At 37.4% G+C, this 23,339-nt stretch overlaps 1 protein-coding gene across 1 annotated transcript; it reads right to left on the bottom strand.

Annotated features, from left to right (window-relative positions):
* Window positions 1-466: 466 nt before the first annotated feature.
* LOC139748919 (solute carrier family 66 member 2) lies at window positions 467-21,866 on the bottom strand. Its single transcript, XM_071662280.1, has 5 exons — window positions 20,816-21,866; window positions 17,085-17,285; window positions 9,085-9,194; window positions 7,387-7,523; window positions 467-7,196 (listed from the first exon to the last, which is right to left on the bottom strand). The coding sequence occupies exons 2-5, from the start codon at window positions 17,276-17,278 to the stop codon at window positions 6,975-6,977; spliced, it is 663 nt and encodes a 220-aa protein (XP_071518381.1). The 5' UTR covers window positions 17,279-17,285; window positions 20,816-21,866; the 3' UTR covers window positions 467-6,974.
* Window positions 21,867-23,339: the final 1,473 nt, after the last annotated feature.

Genomic DNA, 23,339 nt, shown 5'->3' with positions numbered 1-23,339 from the left:
TTGCCCTACCTCGCTAACGCAGGAGACAGCGACAAAGTATAATAAAATAAATAAATGATGTTTGTTACAGCTAATCCATAACATACAAATGATGCATGTCAAAGTTTGAGGGTAAAGAAAATGATATGGACCAAAAGAATGAACAAAGTGAGGAATAGCATGATCAAAGGAATATGAGGTAAAGACCACTCATAGATGGAGTGCTGAAGTGGTATGCAAATGCAGAGAGAGCTAATGTTAGATTGATGATTTCAAAGATGTTGTGTGAGAAGAATGAAAATAAACGTAGGAAATACTGAAGAAATAGTGAAAGGCAGAGTGTGGGAGCATGTTTGGAAAAGGGGTGTCTCACTGGGCTTAATCTGCAGTGCTGTGTCGAGGTGATTCTGCAAGACATGCTATACTATACATAGTGGAAAAAAATAAGCTGGAATAGACAGACAAAACAGTTATAAAACCAAAAAAGTTAAAAGTTATGATCTTTATTTTTGTTTTCACTATGTAGGAAAAACTTGGGAACTTCAGTATAAAACTCTAAAAAGAAGTGTTCTATTACAAAGCTTCATTACTAAATACATCTTTGATATACAACTCTCTCTTTTGTAACATCAACCTTTCATAAAATACTTTAAAGACTGTACAGGCCTGGCAATATGAAAAACAAGAGGTAAGAGAATGCACTGTAATAATATGAGAGACTAGTACTTGATGCATAGAAGAGGTGAGAGCAGTGGAACAAGGGCACTTCATACAAATGAAAGCAAACACTAACAAACCTCTGATTCCTTTCAAGGCTGTCTGAGAAATCAGTAACAGAGAAAAAGTAGAATCAGTAAATAAAGCAAAGTACTTGTGCCGTCTTTTTTTAAGTGTATCTCTAGTACTGCTTTTAAAAACCCTTACTGGCACTTCAATACATATGTTAACAATCTTGCTGAAGAAAAAGTACTTTACCTCAAGAAGTACTGGACTCTGCCTGCATATGGTTACACGGTGAAAGAAAAGTCACCTCCGGTAAGGTTGCATCACCATCAGTGGTGATACGAGTACATTTTCATCTAAGAAATTCTCATTTCCTGCTACTGATTACTGCACAACCTTGAAGATGCAGGAGCCTGGGGTTATATAAAGATATCAACTCATTTGAAATAAAACATTTGTTCATGAGTTTGTATCCAATACTATGAGTGAAATCAGATTGATTTAACCCTATATAGCTACTTAGATCATGACTGCCAGAACCTCTCATCATTATTAAAACCTCTAACCATCTCATTTCTAAGCTACATAAGATTAGGTAGACTAGAAGGTCTCTCATTAAATTTGTTTCATAGTCCATAAATGTATGTAACACAAATTCACAGGTGCAATATTTAGCAATACATCAACAAATAGATTTCATAAGAAATCATAAACACAGCCAACATATGGTCACATATTTCTTTCTTTATTTACCATGTATAAATCTATGGAAATTGTGTATTACAAACATGGTACTTCATAATAGTCTGTAAAGAGTGAACATAAAATGACTAGCATTAGAAAATGTACTTAGTTGCATCATTAGATGCTAAACACGATGTGCTTTTAAATTTGTGTTCATCTGTTACAACCTTAGGTATAAGGCACCAATGAAGGCTCGCTTGAGAATGTGACACAACTAACTCAGATTAAATATATACATTAACCGAGAGTAACAAATAATCAAGTTAAATGTATTTGTGTGACAGAAGACACAACTTCATTGATGACATGCAGAGGTGTTCATATTCAATCTGAGATTACCATTACATATAAGAAAAAATCATAGAGATCGTCAACTGACACATAAGCTCCAATTATCTGACATTTCTTATGAATTACTGTGCAGAACTTCATGTGAGAGTTCTAAGAAGTCATCTGAAGCCTAAAAGTGATAGGAAACAGTGAGGTTTGTATCAAAGTACCTGTTTTAACTTCAAATTATACCACTCAAGATTGGTATCACTTTTGGCAAATTCCTTGACTGACCTTCACCTACAGTGATAATAAGACACTTTATTGAATTCAAATTACCATCATTAGGTTACTGAATGATTATACAACTATTGCACACATTAACATCTTTCCATAATATGAACAAGGAAATGCATTTTGTTGTGCTGAATAATAACATTTGCTAATTTACTAAAAAAAAAACTTTTCTAAATGAATGTCACTGACTTACATCCCTTATACACAAATATCTAATAGCTAACTACCTAGCTACTGTATGCATGAAATAAGTTGTATCATCTTAAACCTTGTTTGCGTAAGTGTCTAACACGATGCATACATCCATTAACCTTGTACTACCTTGACATAATGATAAAAAACTGCAGTCACTAGTTTTAAAACCAGGAATATGTGAATATTTCATAACTATAAGCTGCTATAAAATATATTACATTTATAATGATTCCAAATACATCCTTAAACTTGTATTTCTCATATCTGCTGCACTACTGAATTGAGGTACTTCAGTTATGCATAAATATCTACAAATCTCTGTGCAAGCTATGCTCATAAAGCTGAGCGCCTTATTTCATACACTTCTATTAAAGAAAAAATAAATCAATCTTACTCCATATTTGTTCAAAGCACAGTGGGGTATCCAGAACCTCATTTTGTTTTTTTTTCTGTATATCTCTATATCCTAATCTTAAAACTAAGCAGTGCTATTGCAGAAGTAAAGCAGAAGAAATGAAGGGAAAAAGAACAGGGGCTTCTCCATCAGGTGAATTATTTAAGTCACAGGGAAGCAGTGGCACAGGTGAGACAGAAATGGAAGTAATGACAATGTTTGTATTATGAAACAGTATTTTGAGAATAAGCACAATTAAATAAACTGATGCAACAGAGTGAAAGTGGCTACAGAACAATCTCATTTACATACATAGTTTAATATTGAGACAACTAAAATGAAGAATGTAAACATAAATAAAATCTATCATACTACCACACTGATTTCAGTGCTCAGGCTAATTATGTCAAGGTCACATCCAGTGCCAGTAAATGATGTAACTTAGCATGTTAAAAATGAAAGAAACTATGTAAAGTTTTTCATTTCATTAGAACAAAGGTGGGAAAATTTGTGATATGGCAAGAAAAGAATGCAATTGCTGAACTGAAAAGGGCAATAAAGGAAATAATTAGTAAACATCGGGTACTGGAAGGGATGGCATGCTTGTTAAACAGTGGCATGAATAACATGACAATCAGTTTTAAACCAATGAGTGGAAAGAACGGAGTCTTTCTGAGAAAAGGATTCATAAGAGACTGAGAAATGATGTATTTAGGATGTGAAAAAAAAAGAAAGGAGCAACTGGTTAATAATTAAATGAGTAATGAAGTTACACAGATAAAAGAAGAGGATAGGTAGCACAGAAATAGTTTGAAGAATGTGTACTAGTCAAGTATGTGACAAAAGGTGTAAGGAGAGACAAACATCAGACAGAAGGATGGTGAAGGGATATGCTTTCAAAAGCAGAACAAATTCATTTAACAATCTTGAAGGTGAGGTGAAACTAAACTCCAGCAGATAATTCTGAATGAGATATTATGCTTCAACAGTAATTGTACAAACAAACAGAAATATCATATATCATGTGAAAAGCCTACTCTGAAAATCTAAATAAAATCATATACTTCCTACAATATAGTATAATCATAGTCAAATTTATCATATACATTGTGACAAGTCTGAAATACTTTAGAAACATTTTGACTTCATATACTGGGTATGAATGTACTCTTGATTGTATTTATTGCTAAAATTCTTTCTGAGCACATCCAACCAGTAAAGCAGCCTTCAATCAAAAGTCATATTTGTCACTACAGTATCTTCATAAGGAGCATTAGGTAGAAGTAGATGGGAGCATTGGATAGAAGTAACAGTTTGGAGAATTAGTCAGGAAAATTAGGTAGCAATATTAGGTAGACATACTTGGTAGACACATTAGGTAGGAGCCTCTGAAAGCAATGTACAAATTGCCCTCTGCCAATGGCCTGTTAAGGATGAAGCACTAAAGGTTAAGAAGTGGCAAAGAAGTTCAACAGCTATGGAGACTTTGCCATGGCCCACACCTTTGAAGGAGTTCCCAAAGGGAAGGGGCATCAAAGATATAGACAGATAGACAGTATTCTAATATAGGCTTATCAAATCTGTCCATATAAAGGTTGATAACTTCACTGTAACTTGAACCATTCATTTGACATAAACAACATTATCTACCTTACAAAATGTATTTTCTACATGTGGAAATTTTATCATAATTCAGTCTCAGTGAACATACAGTAATAAAGTATATCAGCTTTTGTGCAAGAAACTGAGAGCTGTACACCCACACATCATCAAATTAGCATTAGCTCTAGCAAGGCTTTGATAACTGTATTTGTGCACATTCATATAAGTTTTGTTCGGAAAACTCAAACCCACAAATGGAGTGGAGTTACTATCATGACTATGCAGAACGACAAATAGAAATTCATCCAATCCTTCAAAGTTATTAAAACTTACAATGTGCACTAACTGATAGCAATGAACTTTACTGCAGTCTTCATCTGCTGTCAAGATGCCCAACAATATCAAATTAAAATTTTAGAAGCAGAATTGTGCCTAAAGACAAATAAGTATATTGCCTCATCTATCTTCCTAAATCCTTAATGCCTTTCCTGCTACTGAATAAGGTGGGTCACACAAAATATCCTTGAAACATGATGGTTCTTTTCACACATTTTTATGCTTGTGGACACTGCTTTACAATTGCATCACTTTTCATCACTCTTCTTAAATAACTTTCATCTTCCCTAGACCTCACTGAAGTACTAATCTGCTACACATCTGTTCTCTTTTCTCATCCAAATCACATCAGTACTCCCCTTTATCAAACAGATGTGCAGCAGATACATATCTTGATAAGAAAATACAATCATTTTGACTGAACTCATATCCAGGAACTAACAATTAAAAGAAAAAGTAAGAAAAAGGAAAAAAAAGCGTATAAAACTGCCAATATTCACGGTGAAGAGAGAGAAATGAAGGCATCATGCCCAAAATTCTTAAGAACCATGGTATGTGAGACAGCATCACTACCCCCTGCTTCAACGAGGTAATGCCAGGAATACTGACAAAAAGGCCACATTCATTCTCACTCAGTCTCTGGCTGTCATGTGTAATGCACTGAAACCACAGCTCCCTATCCACATCCAGGACCCACAGACCTTTCTATGATTTATCCCAGATGTTTCACATGGCATGGTTCAGTCCACTGACAGCAAGTCGATCCCAGTATACCACATTGCTCCAATTCACTCTATTCCTTGCATATCTCTCACCCTCCTGTATGTTCAGTCCCCAATCACTCAAAATCTTTTTCACTCCATCCTTCCACTTCCAATTTGGTCTCCTGCTTCTCCTTGTTCCCTCTACCTCTGACACATATATCATCTTTGTCAATCTTCCTTCACTCATTCTCTCCAAATGTCCAAACCACTTCAACACACCCTCTTCTACTCTCTTAACCACACTCTTTTAATTTCCACACATCTCTCTTACCCTTTCATTACCTACTTGATCAAACGCCTTACACCACATATTGTCCTCAAACATTTCATTTCCAATACATCCACCCTCCTCTGTACAACATTATCTACAGCCCATGCCCCGCAACCATATAATATTGTTGGAACTACTATTCCTTCAAACATACCCATAATAAACATCTACATCTCTACATTATATAATTATTTCATCATTATGGGGCTCTAACAGGTTTGAAGCAGCACTCCATATGTCAGCAAGGTAAGGTAGGCTCATGTTGGGTGAAAAGGTCCTTGATAACACAGCACTTTTTCCAATCCACTAACCATGATACAGCTTCACTTAAGGTGATATCTCACTTGCAGTGTTACAACTTACAACCAGAGTCTGCTAATAATGATAAAATGTCTCCTGCTTTCATATCATGCAGCTAATCAGGTATAAACCATCTTTCCTCTAATTCAGGAAGTACCATGACCATTTTGACAAATTTGTCACCTGATACAACCATATGATTCTTAACAGATATAAAAATATCAACTTATGCATATACAGAGGGAATTAACTTGCCTATGTGTAAAAAATTAAAATATGCTATTTTCTCATTTATATCAATACCTGAAGATATTCTGTTAAAAGAATAAAAACTAACATTCTAATACAACATGCAACAAACACACAATATCAATTTACTTAAAAAGGCACTATTAGATGTGTATCTAAAGTCTACTGAAATGTACCTCAGAAGCATCATCAACTAACAGCATGATAAAACAGATTCTCATGTTAATAAATAAATCTTAACCTATGAACATTATTTTCAGTTATAAAATTAAACAATATTATACAAAACTTAGCAAAGGCTAGTGGACACATTATGATGGTACTGTTTCTAAGAAAACTTCTACCAGATTCATACATACCTTACACAACAAAATATTCATAATGTATAACTGAGAGTTTCACACTATCAATTTGATGAAAATAAACAAAAACATTAAGAATTACCAAATTCAGAGCATCATATGGCAAGGTCATAGGTATGACTCAAAATAGCTTAAATGAAATATTACTTAATATAACCTTCAATATCATTATTTTTGCTAACCATCAATACAAAACATCAAAAAAAAAACTAATATTCAAGATGCTCTACTACATCTTTTGATTTGCTAAAGATTATGCATAATACAAATCATGAAATGTGCTTATCTGTTACAGAGTAATGAAAGTGAAGCTGCTTTGTTTCATTCTTTTGAAAAATGCCTTTTCTCTTTTATTACTCTTCAAAAAACAAAACAGTCAATGATTTCTTTTTTTCTAAGTTGTACTATGGTTCTTATAATTTGCTCTGGTTTAATTTTGATAAATACAGCTTTATGGAACTTGTTCTAGTCATTTAACAAGCATATTATCAATGAATCAAATGTGAATTCTTTTTCCTATAGATGAAACACTGTCCAAGAACTGCTATATCAATGAAGATCTGCAGACAACCACAAATGAAGAACTGGAGAGGCGAAGAGCGAACCCAGAAGTAAACAGTCTTGAATGTGTCACCTATTAGCCACATCAGCACCATTTGTCTACTGTAAAGATAAAAAGTAGTTTTGAAGGATGAGGGAGAGAGAGATATCTTTCTCCATCAAATAGTTGGCTTAATAATAACTAATGTCTATGTGGTTCCCTGTACGCTACAACTGGACTTTAACCATGGTAAATGAATAAAAAACATATTGTGTATGTAAAAGAAATTGGAAATTTAAAAACTTTCACATCAATGCCACTTTACTGGTTCTTTAAAAAAAATCACTTCTTATCTTTACCTTGCAGATTCTAAATATCTTTGTTATGCTCTTGGCAAACAAACTTGGGATATCAAATGATAAGGACACAGCCTGGGCCAACTTCAGTAAAACACTCAAAGCAGTGGTGGGAACATATGTACCAGTGCACAGATGGTCTGTTTTTAAAGAGAAGCCAAAATGGTGGAATAATGACACAAAAGAAGTGTGTGTTGTCTAATGAAGTTGCTCCTGAGAAACTCAGAGACCAATAACCAAAATGACAGAGCAAAATATGAAAATATGCATGAAGAAATGAAGAGACTTATAAGTCAATGTCAATATGAAGAGTACGTTGTTGAAAATAACAAAAGAAACTCTAAAGAGTTTATGGTTATGTTAGAAGCATGAGAGTCATTACCAAGTCAACTTGTACATTAACAACAAAAATGGTGATTTGATTTGAGACAATGAAGACATGGCAAAGATTCTAAATGAAGACACAGTTCATGTCCTGAATCCAATTCCACTGATAAGGGAGAAAAATGTTTTGTGACATGCTGATAAAGAGCATTAATGGCATGAGAGTAAAAAAATGGCAGGACCAAATAAGTTTTATAAGAGGACAATGAAAGAGGCAAAAAACAGACAGTTATACCCTTGACTTCACTTTTCAGCATATCACTTGCAACTGGGAAAATTCCAGAAGAATGAAGGCTTGCTAATCTAACACTCATTTTAAAGAAAAACATAAATCACTGCCTGGAAATTATTGTTCAATTAGCTTAATATCTTTAGTTGGTACACCGTCATCTGGGATAAGACTAAACCATTTAGAGGACCACCACTTAATAAAAGACTCTCAGCACCATTTTCAACAAAACTGCTCATGTTACATGATAGCAAGTAAGAATGGTCTGACTGAGAGGCTTATTGATAATGCTGGCTTGTGTTGGGCACTTATTGGCTGAGGCAGCCTAAACTGAGCAAATGGCCATAGTTGAGGAGTGTTGAAGCTGGGTCGCAAACCAGTTAATAGGGGCTGTAGTGATCAGTCCTTGATACTGTACCAAAGCAGTATCTCATTTTTGCTTGCAGACACACTACAGCAGACAGAAAAGATCAGAAGCATCAGCCTTATGATCAATTAAACTATCAAGATGATCATTACCAAGATCAGCAAACAAATCACCCAAACCAGAAATTTTATGATTCATTCCTGTGAACTCATATTCTGGTTCTAATATGTGCAACTAACTTGGGAGCCTTACAGTCATATCACTAAGTTAGCCAGGTCTTCACATGCTCATTTTTAGACTTAGAAGCAGCCTCCCTTTTCTGAAGTTAAAGAATCAGCCTAAAGGTTAACCTCTAAATGAGCAGAGACAGCATCCTCTAACACCAACTTTCCTGAATCCAAATACTCAAGTAGATTTAATCTAAGAGGAAGAACTTCATGAGCATGAGGTATTCTTAACAGAAAGGACCTTACAGAACACCTTACATCAACCTCTTATCTCTCCATAAAACATAATGAACTCTCTCTTTCCCTTTTCTTTTTGTGTGGAACACATAAGTTCTGCCCTATTCTTCAAAAGGTCAGACTGCATAAAAATATGCTACTTTAACTATATACATTGACTTAAAGGCAGGCAGCAAGGCATATCAAGCAAACAGAACATCTCTTACAGACAATGGAGACTTAAGGTGAGATGGAACGACCATGGGAAGTACACTTACAACACGAATTATCAATGTTATATAACGATAAGGACACCTTCTTCGATGGTTCTTGCAGTTTCAAGGTGGCAACACAATCAGCACTAAGGTCTTCAATAACATGATAGAACCTCACCAGAGGAGATTTTGCACTTGTAGCTTAACTGCAAGCAGGCAGTGTCTTACATCATGATATGGGTCATTAACTGCAATAGCTCCTGTACAATTAGCTACACAACAACATCATGATATGGGTCATCAACTGCAATAGCTCTTGTACAATTAGCTACACAAAAAGTTTAAGTCTCGCCAAAATAAAGGCTTTTCCAAAGAATTACAGCATTCTCCAAAGGTGATGAAAAAAAATTAGATATAAGAAACAAATTAAAGAATAAGATAATCTCTTCACTTAGTCGAAATACCATGAGAACAAAACTGTGAAAGTAAATGAAACTCATTTGTTATAATCATGACTACCACCAACAATGTAACTGCTGCATGGCATAAAAATTCTTATGATGATGCAAGAAAAAATCTAATGTAGAGAAGGAAAAACATAACTTGAGGCTCTGTTTGAAATAAAATAGAACCAAAAGTCTAAACAGTCCAGATTCATAAAAGTATTGTAATACTGAAGGCCATAAAAATTGTGCCATTAAAAGCACTGTTCATAAACATCATGCAGGCAAAAACTGCTTAGTCAAAGACAAAATAGCCTCCTGACATTAAGAAAATTTCTACATTAACAATGACAACTGCAACTTGGAATATTCTTCGAAACACCTTAGGCCATTTCTTTCATCTGTTTCCTTGCGCTACCTCGCAAACGCGGGAGACAGCGGCAAAAAAAAAAAAAAAAAAAAAAAAATTAGGTCTAGAGCAAAGGCTGCAAAATACATTAACTAATACTGAACAACAATTAGTTTCCAATGAAGCAAGATCCCACATAACTTACTATCCCAAGGTTTTGTTTAAGGACCCATGGCTCAGCATCTGAGAGGTTAACCTAGAGTGACTAAATGGTGGAAAAGATCTTTTTACTAAGTTGCTCCTAAGCTTAAACCTGGAACACAGACTGAAGTTCTGTTTGGGTTTCAAATGAACCTGGGGCTTTCTTGGATAAGGTTGCGTGTCTACAAAATCTCAGGTGTCGTTTCAGCTGAATGTGCAATAGAAACCCATGCTACCACTAAGTTTAGAATGGAAAGTATGGCTCTAGGGTAACTTATGAAAGGATCTGTTGCACATGGCCAATAATGAAATTCTAAGTCCTATGTGAATTACCCTACAAAAGCTCTGTTTAGGGTTCTGCTCTGGGGCAACTTACCCTAGGATCAGTTACAGTATTTGGTCAAGACAGATAAGGCTCAGCTTTCTATGTAAAATGAAAGCTCCACTCGCATTCATTAAGGAATAGTCCTATAAAAGGTAACAAGCATCAACTGGCCAGACATTCCTCACCTTGATTCCACAGAGACTTGTTGAGTTTAAGCACTAGGGTCTTTCTCTGCCTCCTCCTTAACGATTTTTATTAACAGATGATTTCAAGAGGTGTTTGCTTTGAAGAATGTATGTGAGAAATACTTAGAAAAGCAAATGGATTTGTATGTAACATTTATGGATCTGGAGAAGGCATATGACAGAGTTGATAGAGATGCTCTGTGGAAGGTTTTAAGAATATATGGTGTGGGAGGCAAGTTGTTAGAAGCAGTGAAAAGTTTTTATCGAGGATGTAAGGCATGTGTACGTGTAGGAAGAGAGGAAAGTGATTGGTTCTCAGTGAATGTAGGTTTGCGGCAGGGGTGTGTGATGTCTCCATGGTTGTTTAATTTGTTTATGGATGGGGTTGTTAGGAGGTGAATGCAAGAGTTTTGGAAAGAGGGGCAAGTATGCAGTCTGTTGTGGATGAGAGAGCTTGGGAAGTGAGTCAGTTGTTGTTCGCTGATGATACAGCGCTGGTGGCTGATTCATGTAAGAAACTGCAGAAGCTGGTGACTGAGTTTGGTAAAGTGTGTGAAAGAAGAAAGTTAAGAGTAAATGTGAATAAGAGCAAGGTTATTAGGTACAGTAGGGTTGAGGGTCAAGTCAATTGGGAGGTAAGTTTGAATGGAGAAAAATTGGAGGAAGTAAAGTGTTTTAGATATCTGGGAGTGGATCTGGCAGTGGATGGAACCATGGAAGCGGAAGTGAATCATAGGGTGGGGGAGGGGGCGAAAATTCTGGGAGCCTTGAAGAATGTTTGGAAGTCGAGAACATTATCTCGGAAAGCAAAAATGGCTATGTTTGAAGGAATAGTGGTTCCAACAATGTTGTATGGTTGCGAGGCGTGGGCTATGGATAGAGTTGTGCGCAGGAGGGTGGATGTGCTGGAAATGAGATGTTTGAGGACAATATGTGGTGTGAGGTGGTTTGATCGAGTAAGTAATGTAAGGGTGAGAGAGATGTGTGGAAATAAAAAGAGTGTGGTTGAGAGAGCAGAAGAGGGTGTTTTAAAATGGTTTGGTCACATAGAGAGAATGAGTGGGGAAAGATTGACCAAGAGGATATATGTGTCAGAGGTGGAGGGAACGAGGAGAAGTGGAAGACCAAATTGGAGGTGGAAAGATGGAGCGAAAAAGATTTTGAGTGATCGGGGCCTGAACATGCAGGAGGGTGAAAGGCGTGCAAGGAATAGAGTGAATTGGAACGATGTGGTATACCGGGGTCGACGTGCTGTCAATGGATTGAACCAGGGCATGTGAAGCATCTGGGGTAAACCATGGAAAGTGTGTGGGGCGTGGATGTGGAAAGGGAGCTGTGGTTTCGGTGCATTATTACAAGACAGATAGAGACTGAGTGTGAACGAATGGGGCCTTTGGTGTCTTTCCTAGCGCTACCTCGCACACATGAGGGGGAGGGGGTTGTTATTCCATGTGTGGCAAGGCGGTGATGGGAACAAATAAAGGCAGACAGTATGAATTATGTACATGTGTATATATGTATATGTCTGTGTGTGTATATATATGTGTACATTGAGATGTATAGGTATGTATATTTGCGTGCGTGCGTGGACGTGTATGTATATACATGTGTATGTGGGCGGGTTGGGCCATTCTTTTGTCTGTTTCCTTGCGCTACCTCGCTAATGCGGGAGACAGCACTGTAAAGATAAAATGATATGTAACACTTGGGGGTAGTTGCAACCAACAGGGCAGGGGAGAAGATGAGCAATAATGATTGTTCTATATATACACAGTACAGAATAATTAATGCATGCACAAACATATCTTGCTATATCTGTTTGCCTTTCCCTCCTTCATGAGGCAGAATCAAGGACAGCCAAAGGAGCATGAGCCTTGGAGGAAAAGTCCTCAGTTAGCTACTTTTTCTGTTATGTCCATCTTAGTCACCCTTTATAAGACATAGGAGATATTTGGCCAGTATCCTTTGCCTCCTATCCCTAAGGTATACCATACACACACATACTGTATATATATACCAACCTTGTATTTGCATTTCCCTCATGTCATAAAAGGTAACTAAAAGAAGCAGGAGTGGGAAGTGGGACTGGACACCACATCCTTATTTTTTTGTCTAAAAATGAAACAAACTACAGGAGCTAAATGAGGAGTGCTCATTCTCCTCAGGCTTAGGCTGGAGTGTGTGAATACACATGGATGTAACTAGAAGGGACAGACAGGTAGCAAATTTATGGAGAGGAGCCTCGATGTTCTCATAATGAGAGAAACAAAGCTCAACAGTGAGGGCTAAGACTGGCATGGGAATCTACTATCTGTAAATTCTGGGGTTCATGTGAATGCAGGTTCATAGGAGGGTGTTGACACTTCTCCTGAAGGAGGAGTTGTGGGAATGTGTGAAGGAGAGTAACAAAGTGAGCCCCACACTGATGTGGGTCAAAATGAAAGTGGATTAAAAGAGCAGTGGGTGATTGTTAGTACTGATGCACATTGTAACAAGAGGAAGGAGGAAGAGAGGGGGAGTGTTTTGAAATGAGGGAGTGAATAATATTCATGAGTAATTTACTTGCAAGAGTGGGTGATGTGGCAGTCGAGGGTAAATGGTCTGTGGAAAAAATTTAATGATTACCATCTAAAATACAGATTTTATGTGTCTGGTTTTACATGTGGAACCAATCCTGATCCTTGCATATGGTGAGGTTATCTTATATCTAGCAGCATGGTACAGTCCTAAATGTTAGATGACGTGATTAGCTACCTCACTTACCAGGACCCTGTGGCATTGGGAGTGGAGGGATGGAATTCTTGCTTACTGTGCTTTTGTTCAGTGATATTTCTCTTCTACTTCCAGGTGATATTTTTCCTCTGTGAGCCACTAACCATGGGTACTAAGAGGTTTTCCTAAAGAAAAATCCTGGATTCTTGCTTGGAAGCACAAAAATGTGTCAATAAGCAAGATTTCAAAATGTTCACCATTTGGACACATTTTTGGGGGGAGGACCTTGTTCTAGTGTCATCCCTCTCTGCAAAACTGGGTCTAGTCGACATAGGAAGAAGGTGAGTGATAGCTATTGAAGTGGGAGGTGTTAAAAACCCATCCCTATCATCTTATTAGGCACCTTACTAGTTTTTCAAAGTTGACCACTCCTAGCTTTTAAGGGAGGGATGACATTAGAAGTCAGCTCAAAAACAGTATCCAGACTGGGTACTCAGCCATGTTAGCACATCTTGAAATCTCACTTGCAGACATATTCTCTTACTTCAAAGCATGAATAAAAGCCTTTTCTTCCTGAAATTCTGTTTTAGGACTTATGGCTAGCTATCTGTAGAAGAAAAATGTCACTTGGAACAGAAATATCATAAATAACCCTAAACATAAGGGAAACAAGCAAAAGTTCCATCCCTCCACCCTAAATACCATGGGGTGGGTAACTGAGGTGACAAATCATGTCACCTGACTTCTAAGACTGTACCATGCTGTAAGACATATGATATCCCCACCATGAGCTAGTAATAAGGTATTTTCTTTCATACTATTCGCCATTTCCCGCATTAGCGAGGTTGCGTTAAGAACAAAGGACTGGACCTTTGAGGGAATATCCTCAAATGGCCCCCTTCTCTGTCCCTTCTTTTGGAAAATTAAAAAAAACGAGAGGGGAGGATTTCCAGCCCCCCACTCCCTTCCCTTTTAGTCGCCTTCTACGACACGCAGGGAATACGTGGGAACTTGATGTATGAAAGCCTTATCCTACACTGCAATAGATATTCTTTATGTGGCCACAGTAATTGGGTGGCAAGAGGTATCCATTTGGAATGAAAATGGTGAACAGCTTGTGGAGATGTGTGCTAAAAAAATGACTCATGATCAGTGATACCTGGCTTAAAAAGAGGAACATATGTAAGTAAGATGATAAATGGGCACTTTTGAATTGTGTCCTAACTGACAAGCATGTAAATGTGGTGAGAGAGGCAACTGGTAAGATGTTTAATCGTTTCTTGGTGGATGTGAGTGTAAAAGTTTATAGAGGCAATCGAAAAAGAGGACATGATATATGGGAGAAGACGATTGTGAAAATAAGCGAGCTTTGAAAGTGAGGCTTGTGTGATGAGACACCAGGAGTTGTTGAGTGAACAATAAGAAAAGGTGAGTGTAAATAAACTTAGGGAGTGGCTGAGGAATGAGAGGTACACCCATCCCTCCCTTTATGTGGGGGTTATGTTTTGCAAAAACCTTGCATGGAGAGAAATCCCATATGGTGAACCAATAAACATACAGGGAAAATGGAATGTGAGTAGCAGCTTCATATTCAGCACTGATGGATTTGCCCATTACCTTCACTTTAAGTAGCTTCTGATGCTGAATAAACTTTTCTAGCCATTCTTTACTTGCTTGAAATGGCTCTAGCTCAGCTACCTTGTCTTCTTTACATAAATGCTCATAAATCTTCAGAGCTTTAGATCTGAGCTGAAGGTTACTAAGCTGCTTTTCTTCTTTGTCTCATGCTCTATGTATAATGAAAGCATTTCCTCTGCTTTCTTCATAAATGGAGTAGAGTGGACCACAGCATCATGAATTTTCTCTGCTTCTTTCTTTATATTGCAGATAGTAGATTCAACTAGGTTGTAAGCAAGCCCAAGCACTGATGCTCCCTTATCAGCATAAGCGTGCTATAAGATTTCTAGTTTCATTTTCTAATGTCAGAAAAGTTCTCTTCCATTTAACTGCTGTTTCTGAGGTAGACGTTGCTGGACATTTGGATGTTATATTAGCAAACACAAACACCATGAGTTGCACGAAAATCACATTAGCAGGAGTACCCAAATCGCACAAATATCACAGATCTGCACACAACAGTAGTAACTGCAAGACTAACTTGCTGATGGGAACTTACTGTGCTCCACCCAGGACCCACATTTACTCCACCCACCAACCCTGACTAAAGTTTTGGCACACTTTCTACCACAAACACCTGCATATAAGCAAACTCTTATTGGATAAAAAGGGGAATTGGAATAAGTGATTTTTTTTGCATAAAAGCAAAATCACATGTAGCAATCCCGCATAACTTGAGGATCGGATGTATTTAGGGAAGCTTTGTTAATATGTGCAAGAGAAGCATATAGGTGAGAAAGAGAGGTATATGGGCATCATCCACAGGGAGGGAGTGCACGAGTGGTTGAGAGATATAAAATAAGGAGGAGCAGGGAAAAGTAACAGGTGCAGTGGCTAAAAAAGAGAGTAAGTGAGAACTGGAATTTGAGAGAATCAGAAAAGTTCAGGGAACACAACATGTTTTGGAAGGAGATAAATAATTTGAGGAGAGGAAGTGAGCAAATGGGAATGTCAGTGACAGGAGCATTTGGGAAGTGATACAGGCAGAGGTGAAGGGGAAACAGTGAGAGTATTTTCAAGGACTGCTGAAATGTGTTCCATAAGAGCTATGATAACAGATGTGGGGTGTTTAGAACATGAAGGCATGCAAAGCAAGAATCATGGCAAGCAGTTTAGTGAAAAGAGGAGGTGGTGAATACTTTGTGTAAGATGACTCATGGTAAATCAACTGGAGTGGTTAAATTCCTTAAGAATGAGGTGGCAGTGTTATTGATAGGTTGATTAAGATTTTCAATGTATATAGTGTTTTAGTGATGGGTGATGTCTGGAGAATAAGCAAGAGAGTATGACTCATGTTTGTCTGTTTGAATTGCTGACCACAAAAGGAAAAAAAACAGTTCTCAGAGAGATCATCACAATAGTTTAACAATGCATCACATTGTAGTAACTGGTGACAGTGTTTTCTCAAAAAGATACAATGAAATACTGTACTTACAAACAGTGTTCAGAAGATTTCACAAATAAAAGGTGCATTTTTGAGAGCAGAAGCATAAATGATGACACCCTGTAGGCCACTATTAGGAAATAGTAAATGGTACAAACAGCAACAGTGGGCAAGTGTAAATGGATATGGTTGAGGTGCTGCATGGTGCCCCCTCACCTCAATGCCACAATGTCATACGTCTGAGTGAATCAGTGAATGCCTGCTGAATCCGGTGAATGAGCATATGCTGCCCACAAATGTCTTACAATGATTGAAGGGGTGAATTCCCATGGATACAGCTCATATTGATGAGTGAAATTCTTACAGTTCTCCCTGATCCCCCTCCTAACCAGCAAAATGCATACTGAGCTCTCTCTGTAGGTTAGAAATGAAGTAAGTTTGTAGTGAAAGCATTAAAGATATTGATCTATGTTCACAGTAGTTAAGAGATAGGTGAGAGGAAAGATAAGAATTTCTTCACTGTCTAGGCATTTTTTGTGTCATTGACATAACTTTACTTGTTATTCCTTTGATATGCATTTCCCAAAAAATCATAATAATTACACAGTTATCAGAAAACTTAATTCTACATACATTAGCTACCCTACACAATCACATAATCTACATCAATTCTGTGTGTTCATATACATTTCCCAAACATAATTCAGATTTTACAAAAATATAATACAGCATAACCCTGTAAAGTGTTCATATAATCAAAACCACTTTATCTCAAAGTGAAACTTACCAAAACAATATCCGGAGTGTATTGGCAATTAGAAGTACAAGGCACACATAAAGTGAGAAACCCTCTGTGTTTTCTGTCCGCTTGATTTCTAGATACTGAGGAATGTATGGAACTACGCCCCCAAACATCATTGCTAGGGCTGATGTTCCACCTAATCCCCATTTTAAGTTCTCCAGCCAACTCTCCTCTGACATTTTCAATCTGAAAAATTAATGGGGGTATGTTACCTTTAATCATTTCAAAAGTAGGAAATTTCTGGTAAAAAGCTATGGGAAATACATCAACAAGAACTCTTACCACTGCAAAAATATCCAATTGAAAGATGGTTAATCTATTTTACAAGCATTATCCTATATTTCAATGGAGTGAGTTTGCTCTGATATTCATATAAACCTTGTGGTAAACATATCTCACCCTCAAAAACCTAGATACTGTGTCAAAAAATTTAGATGAATTTTGGACAACTGCAGCAGCCAAAAAATAGTCATTCTTTTATCTAAATCAAGAATCATCCAGAATACACTCTTCAAACAAAAGAGAATCACAATGTTTGTAGTTTGAATAATCTGGATACATATCTGCATGTGTGTAAATACGTATCTACAATAAACACCCATTTAACGAACTAATGGGGGAGGTGGAAGTGCAATTCATCAGAAGCCAGATTCTGTTACATCCTAATCTTTTCAAAGGAACATCTAAAAAATTAAATATTAATGAGTGTAATGGAAACCTAATTTATTCCTTCAAGACTGGAGGTGTTCAGGGAGTAGCAAAGACTACTCTGAATAAAAAATACATATCTCCAGAGTCACCTGAATCACCTATTCATAACTGGGGCTTGCAAGATAAGCAAAATGATGCTCAATCATATAAAGCTTTCAAGCAATACTAAAGTGTTTCCTGAATCTCTTAGAACATGTAACATTGTTAGCATCTTCCATGATTTTATACAAAATCTTAAGCCTATGTACTGTAAACGCTGCAATGGTTTGAGAGCTTAGGCAACATGTCTGATTGTGTGGTGACCAAATGGGCACTTTCTCAGACTGGTGGGCAGTGACTTGGCCAATTTTTGTTTCATTTTAAAATTTCTACTTACATAATCTTTGTAATGGTAAAGCACAAAAAATAATCTTATACCATTAAACTATTGTATATAAGTGTAAAACTATGTTTATGTGTGCAGAGAGAACATTATGTATTATCGAAATAAAGAAAAAATATTCTGAGGTAAGGCACAACTGGGTATTGCATGCTCTCTTGATGCCCAGCATCCTGGACCCAGGTCGACAACTACTGACTATTCAATTACATCCTACATATAGTCTGATGAATCCTTAATGTACCACACTAAATTTACATTAGATATCAAACTTAATTCAGTGTGGTCTGAAGGGGCCATCAAAAGTAATATTCCATTACAATAAAGTCATTAAATTGGGAATTTACCATACCTCTACCGTGCAGGGAGGGAGTTATGCTTGTTCGGACCCCCTTTCTCTTTTATCAAAACCATACAGTATTTCAAACTTTTGTATACTGTACTTCTTAGATTCCTAGTGTTTCTCTTAATTTGCTCCAACTGTTCACAACTGTACTCCTACAGAAATATTTCTTTATACATGTTTTAACTTATCACACACTTCCTTCCTATTTCCTCTCATTGGTATTTCTTTGCTTATTCTTAAGAAATGTCCACCACTGACATTCTCAGTTTCATTCACAAATTTGAAGATTATGGCTGTGATAAGACATCCCCCTTCTTTTCCGTTTAAGCATCAGCTGATTCAAGGCTGGAAGTCAGCTCCCTTGTTTCAGGTATAACTTTTTATGCTCTCCATTGGAGTCTGCTCTATCAAACTTTTGTGTTCAAGTGGGGTTATGAAACTGGTGTGTACTCTCTTTTGGGTATAGTACGTTGAAGATAATTTCTTATAATTTTCTTATTTATGTACTTTGATGAAATTTTAATATGAAAAAAATCTTTTAAAATTTTTCCAAGTGTGTTCTGATGATTGGCCCTGTCCTATGTCATCCCCCCAATTAATTTTCATGCAAACTTATTCAACTTGGGTTCTGCTGGATGGCAGTCAGAAGTAGGACCCTTCTAACTATGTCATATTTCCATCCCTTTCAAATTATGTAAGAGTGAATTTCATCAGCCACATATATGTATCTGACCAAGAATTGTGCTTGTTTTAAGTCTCCACAATTTTTCGAAATCCTACACACTTCATCACTTTTAAGGTTTTAGCATCATCTGGAAATATTACAGTGTGATTTTAAGTCCCTCTAGCAAATCATGTACATGAATAAGGAACAGCCCTGTCTCTAAGATTAATCCCTGTAGGACACGACTGGTTAGATTAGGTTAGGCAAATGAGGTCCAGCTGATGACAGGACTCAGAATGGCCAGTGTGTTGACTGTCTATTAACAGGCAATGAAAGTGGAACTGAGGATGATCTTGCGTGCTCTTCACTACTAATCCTGTCTGTGCCATGGATTAAAAGGAAGACAATGAAGGCGAACCATAAGTGAGTTTGGAGAGACTTAAAGGTAAGTAGATGATCTTACATTAGCATACAGGTTCAAATGTAATAATGAAATTATTCCAAGTCATGGGAAAATTTGAGGCAAGTTTTGAAGGTAATGAAAGGACTCTTCACATCTTAAAAACTTATCTATCACAGTGAGAACCATACTGGGGGATACTGAAAATCATCAGTATTGCAAACTTCTATCAGACATACCAGCAGATACAGCTCTCATCACAACAAAATACTTTTCTAAATGAAAGTTGAAAAATAGTTGTCAAGCACTTGGACCTAAATTGGAATCTTTCTATACCTACTACCTATCCAAGACATCAAGTTATTATAGAAATGATAATCTCTATAAAAAGCCACAAAAATCATACAAAAGCAAGGATATTCACCTCGTGTATTAAGAATACGCTCGTGAACTTACCTACTATCAGTTTTTCTATGTTCCAACAAAGATCACTGCAACTTGACTCAGTTCTGGTGAGTTCTTTAAGTCTGTTTAACTTTATGCATTCCCCTAACTCCAAAACCTTATCCAATTAATTATAATTTAACAAATACATGAAAATATCATGTTAGATATTAGCGTTACTAAACTACGCCTGCTTGAGGTTACTCTGCAAGGGAAAAGCCACCCTTGATGTAGTTGTACCGTCATCAGTTAATGGAAGAGCATACATTTGCATCAAAGAACTTCGCATTTCATGGGGCCTTGGGCTGCAGGAGTCCCTGGATAGAGAGATCTGGGGTAACATAAGGACTCGTTCAATAAAGGAGTCAGAGCTGCCTGTACTAATAAAATGCAGGTTATTCCTCTCCGTTAACAAACAAAATCAGCAATATTGTACTCCCAACTTCGACCAGCATCAAAAACATAATTGCAAATCAATAAGGGACTGAAAGCACAGCACTGAATCAAATATGGAATTCCCACAGACATATGAAAGTAAGAATTTCGAACATGAAACAGCTGAAGCAGCACCTCTAGTTATTCTGAATGATATCATACATATCAACACAAATTATAAAACGATCATCGAAAAAATCACAACTGGTAAAGTACATATATCAATTCGACTCAGAAAAATTAAATATAGGTCACATACAACACCCTAGACATGCATGAATGTACTGATTTTCCATTACCACCATATAAATTGAAGTATTTTGTGAGCAAAGCTTACCATAGACGGGGTTGCCAGCTCATTATGCTAAGAGGAGCACCGACTGCTCGTCTGCTTGATGGTAAATATCAGCTGATGTTTGTTGACGCTGTCACAGCTGGTTGCTGGCAAATATTTCCCAGTATCCATGGATTCTATTTCTTTATCAATTATCCTAATCTTAAGGGCATGAGATATAAGTATTTATAATGTCTACCTATATGGTCATTATTTACTTTTTTGAATTAGTAATCAAGAAATTAGACCATGAGGTACAAGCAATTTTCTTCACCGTGAAAAATTATATCCCAAGATGATTGCGACGTACGTTTTATATACATATTTTGCCCATCATTTTCTGTAGAAGGTTAATCAAATCACAGTTGACTAAACCATATCAAGCAAACCTGAGCTTTCTCTAGACATGTATCACCTTTGAAATTGAGTTCAGAGACGTACAGTTAACAAAATATCGTCCAACTCACATTAAACAAACAGATATAAACAAGTTATTTAGCCCACTTAAATTTCTTTATTCAGACCTGACAACCCGAGTTTAAGTGTCGTTTATGAGTGTCATCTCCATCATGTCTGTTGCACTGTTCTCTGCCAATGCATACTTTAGACAGGTGTCCACGTGGCATGACATACTCTGAACTTTGAACGTAAATTTCAGGTTAATGTGGTATGTACAAGTGCTTGATGCACTGACACCCTTGGAAAGGTAGGGAGGCACTAGGGGAGGGAGCGAGGAAGGACGACCATGTCAGGGATGCGTGTATCTTTCCCATATCATCATTAAAACTGATAAGTGATAATGATAAAGATGGTGGAGTAGCAGCTGCTAGCAGAGCTGCATTCACTGGTGTTGTTACTCCTATAGACTTTGTCAGCCGTATATATATCTTTATCAGTAATATTATAATAAACACAACCAGTAGCAGTGTTACTGCACTTATTCAATAGGTTATTAAATATCATCTTATCAAAATCTGTGAGATATATCGCGGTATATGATCTATTCTTGGCCCTGTGGCGCAATAGATCCACGCAGTGGACTGTTATCGCTTGATTCCGGGCTCCGACCTCCGGTTGGCTCTCAGTACTATTTTTCCCATTTTGTTTTTTTTTGGAGGGAACTTACCAGCGTGACCAAACAATAGATAATATAAGTCTTAATCTTGACAGAATTACACTTTTCTTTTCCATTCTATTTTTCAGTTCAGGTTTCTCCTCAGGTAAACATAACACTGTTTACTTCATTTCAAATGGCATTTGCTTCTCTAAACCTGTTCAGTTAACTTGCTAAGCCGCTACGCAATTTAGGCGTCAGAAATAAGTGCAGAAACTGCTCAGTAAATTAATGATGAGAGCAGGTATACAGGTGAAGGCATGTACAGAGCATCAGATTGGGGAAGAGCAGTGTGGTTTCAGAAGTGGTAGAGGATGTGTGGATCAGGTGTTTGCTTTAAAGAATGTATGTGAGAAATACTTAGAAAAGCAAATGGATTTGTATGTAGCATTTATGGATCTGGAGAAGGCATATGATAGAGAGGTTATAGAAATGCTTTGTGGAAGGTATTAAGAGTATATGATGTGGGAGGTAAGTTGCTAGAAGCAGTGAAAAGTTTTTATCGAGGATGTAAGGCATGTGTACGAGTAGGAAGAGAGGAAAGTGATCGGTTCTCAGTGAGAGTGTCGGTTTGCGATAGAGGTGCGTGATGTCTCCATGGCTGTTTAATTTGTTTATGGATGGGGTTGTTAGGGAGGTGAATGCAAGAGTTTTGGAAAGAGGGGCAAATATGCAGTCTGTTGGGGATGAGAGGACTTGGGAGATGAGTCAGTTGTTGTTCGCTGATGATACAGCGCTGGTGGCTGATTCGTGGGATAGGTAAAGTGTGTGAAAGAAGAAAGTTGAGAGTAAATGTGAATAAGAGCAAGGTCATTAGGTACAGTAGGGTTGAGGGACAAGTCAATTGGGAGGTAAGTTTGAATGGAGAAAAACTGGAGGAAGTGAAATGTTTTAGATATCTGGGAGTGGATCCGGCAGCGGAAGGAACAATGGAAGCGGAAGTGAGTTACAGGGTGGGGGAGGGGCGAAAGTTCTGGGAGCGTTGAAGAATGTGTGGAAGTCGAGAACGTTATCTCGGAGAGCAAAAATGGGTATGTTGGAAGGAATAGTGGTTCCAACAATGTTATATGGTTTCGAGGCGTGGGCTATAGATAGGGTTGTGCGCAGGAGGGTGGATGTATTGGAAATGAAATGTTTGAGGACAATATGTAGTTTGAGGGTTTGATTAAGTAAAGAAAGGGTAAGAGAGATGTGTGGTAGTAAAAAGAGTGTGGTGGAGAGGCAGAAGAGTGTGTATTGAAATTGGTTGTCCACATCGAGCGAATGAGTGAGGAAAGATTGACCAAGAGGATATATCTGTCAGAGGTGGAGGGAACGAGGAGAAGTGGGAGACCAAATTGGAGGTTGAAGGATGGAGTGAAAAAGATTTTGAGTGATCGGGGCCTGAACACACAGGAGGGTGAAAGGCGTGCA

Source organism: Panulirus ornatus, chromosome 6, assembly GCF_036320965.1.
Source record: "Panulirus ornatus isolate Po-2019 chromosome 6, ASM3632096v1, whole genome shotgun sequence".
NCBI lineage: Eukaryota > Metazoa > Arthropoda > Malacostraca > Decapoda > Palinuridae > Panulirus > Panulirus ornatus.
This window is presented reverse-complemented; position numbering and strand designations above follow the sequence as displayed.

Coding starts and splice junctions, on each gene's coding strand:
- LOC139748919 (XM_071662280.1), bottom strand. CDS start 17,278: ATGTCAGAGGAGAGTTGGCTGGAGAACTTAAAATGGGGATTAGGTGGA. Junction 7,524..9,084: donor TAACATTGATAATTCGTGTT/GTAAGTGTACTT, acceptor CTTTAAAAACAG/ACCATCTGTGCACTGGTACA. Junction 7,197..7,386: donor AGATATTTAGAATCTGCAAG/GTAAAGATAAGA, acceptor TGATGGAGAAAG/ATATCTCTCTCTCCCTCATC.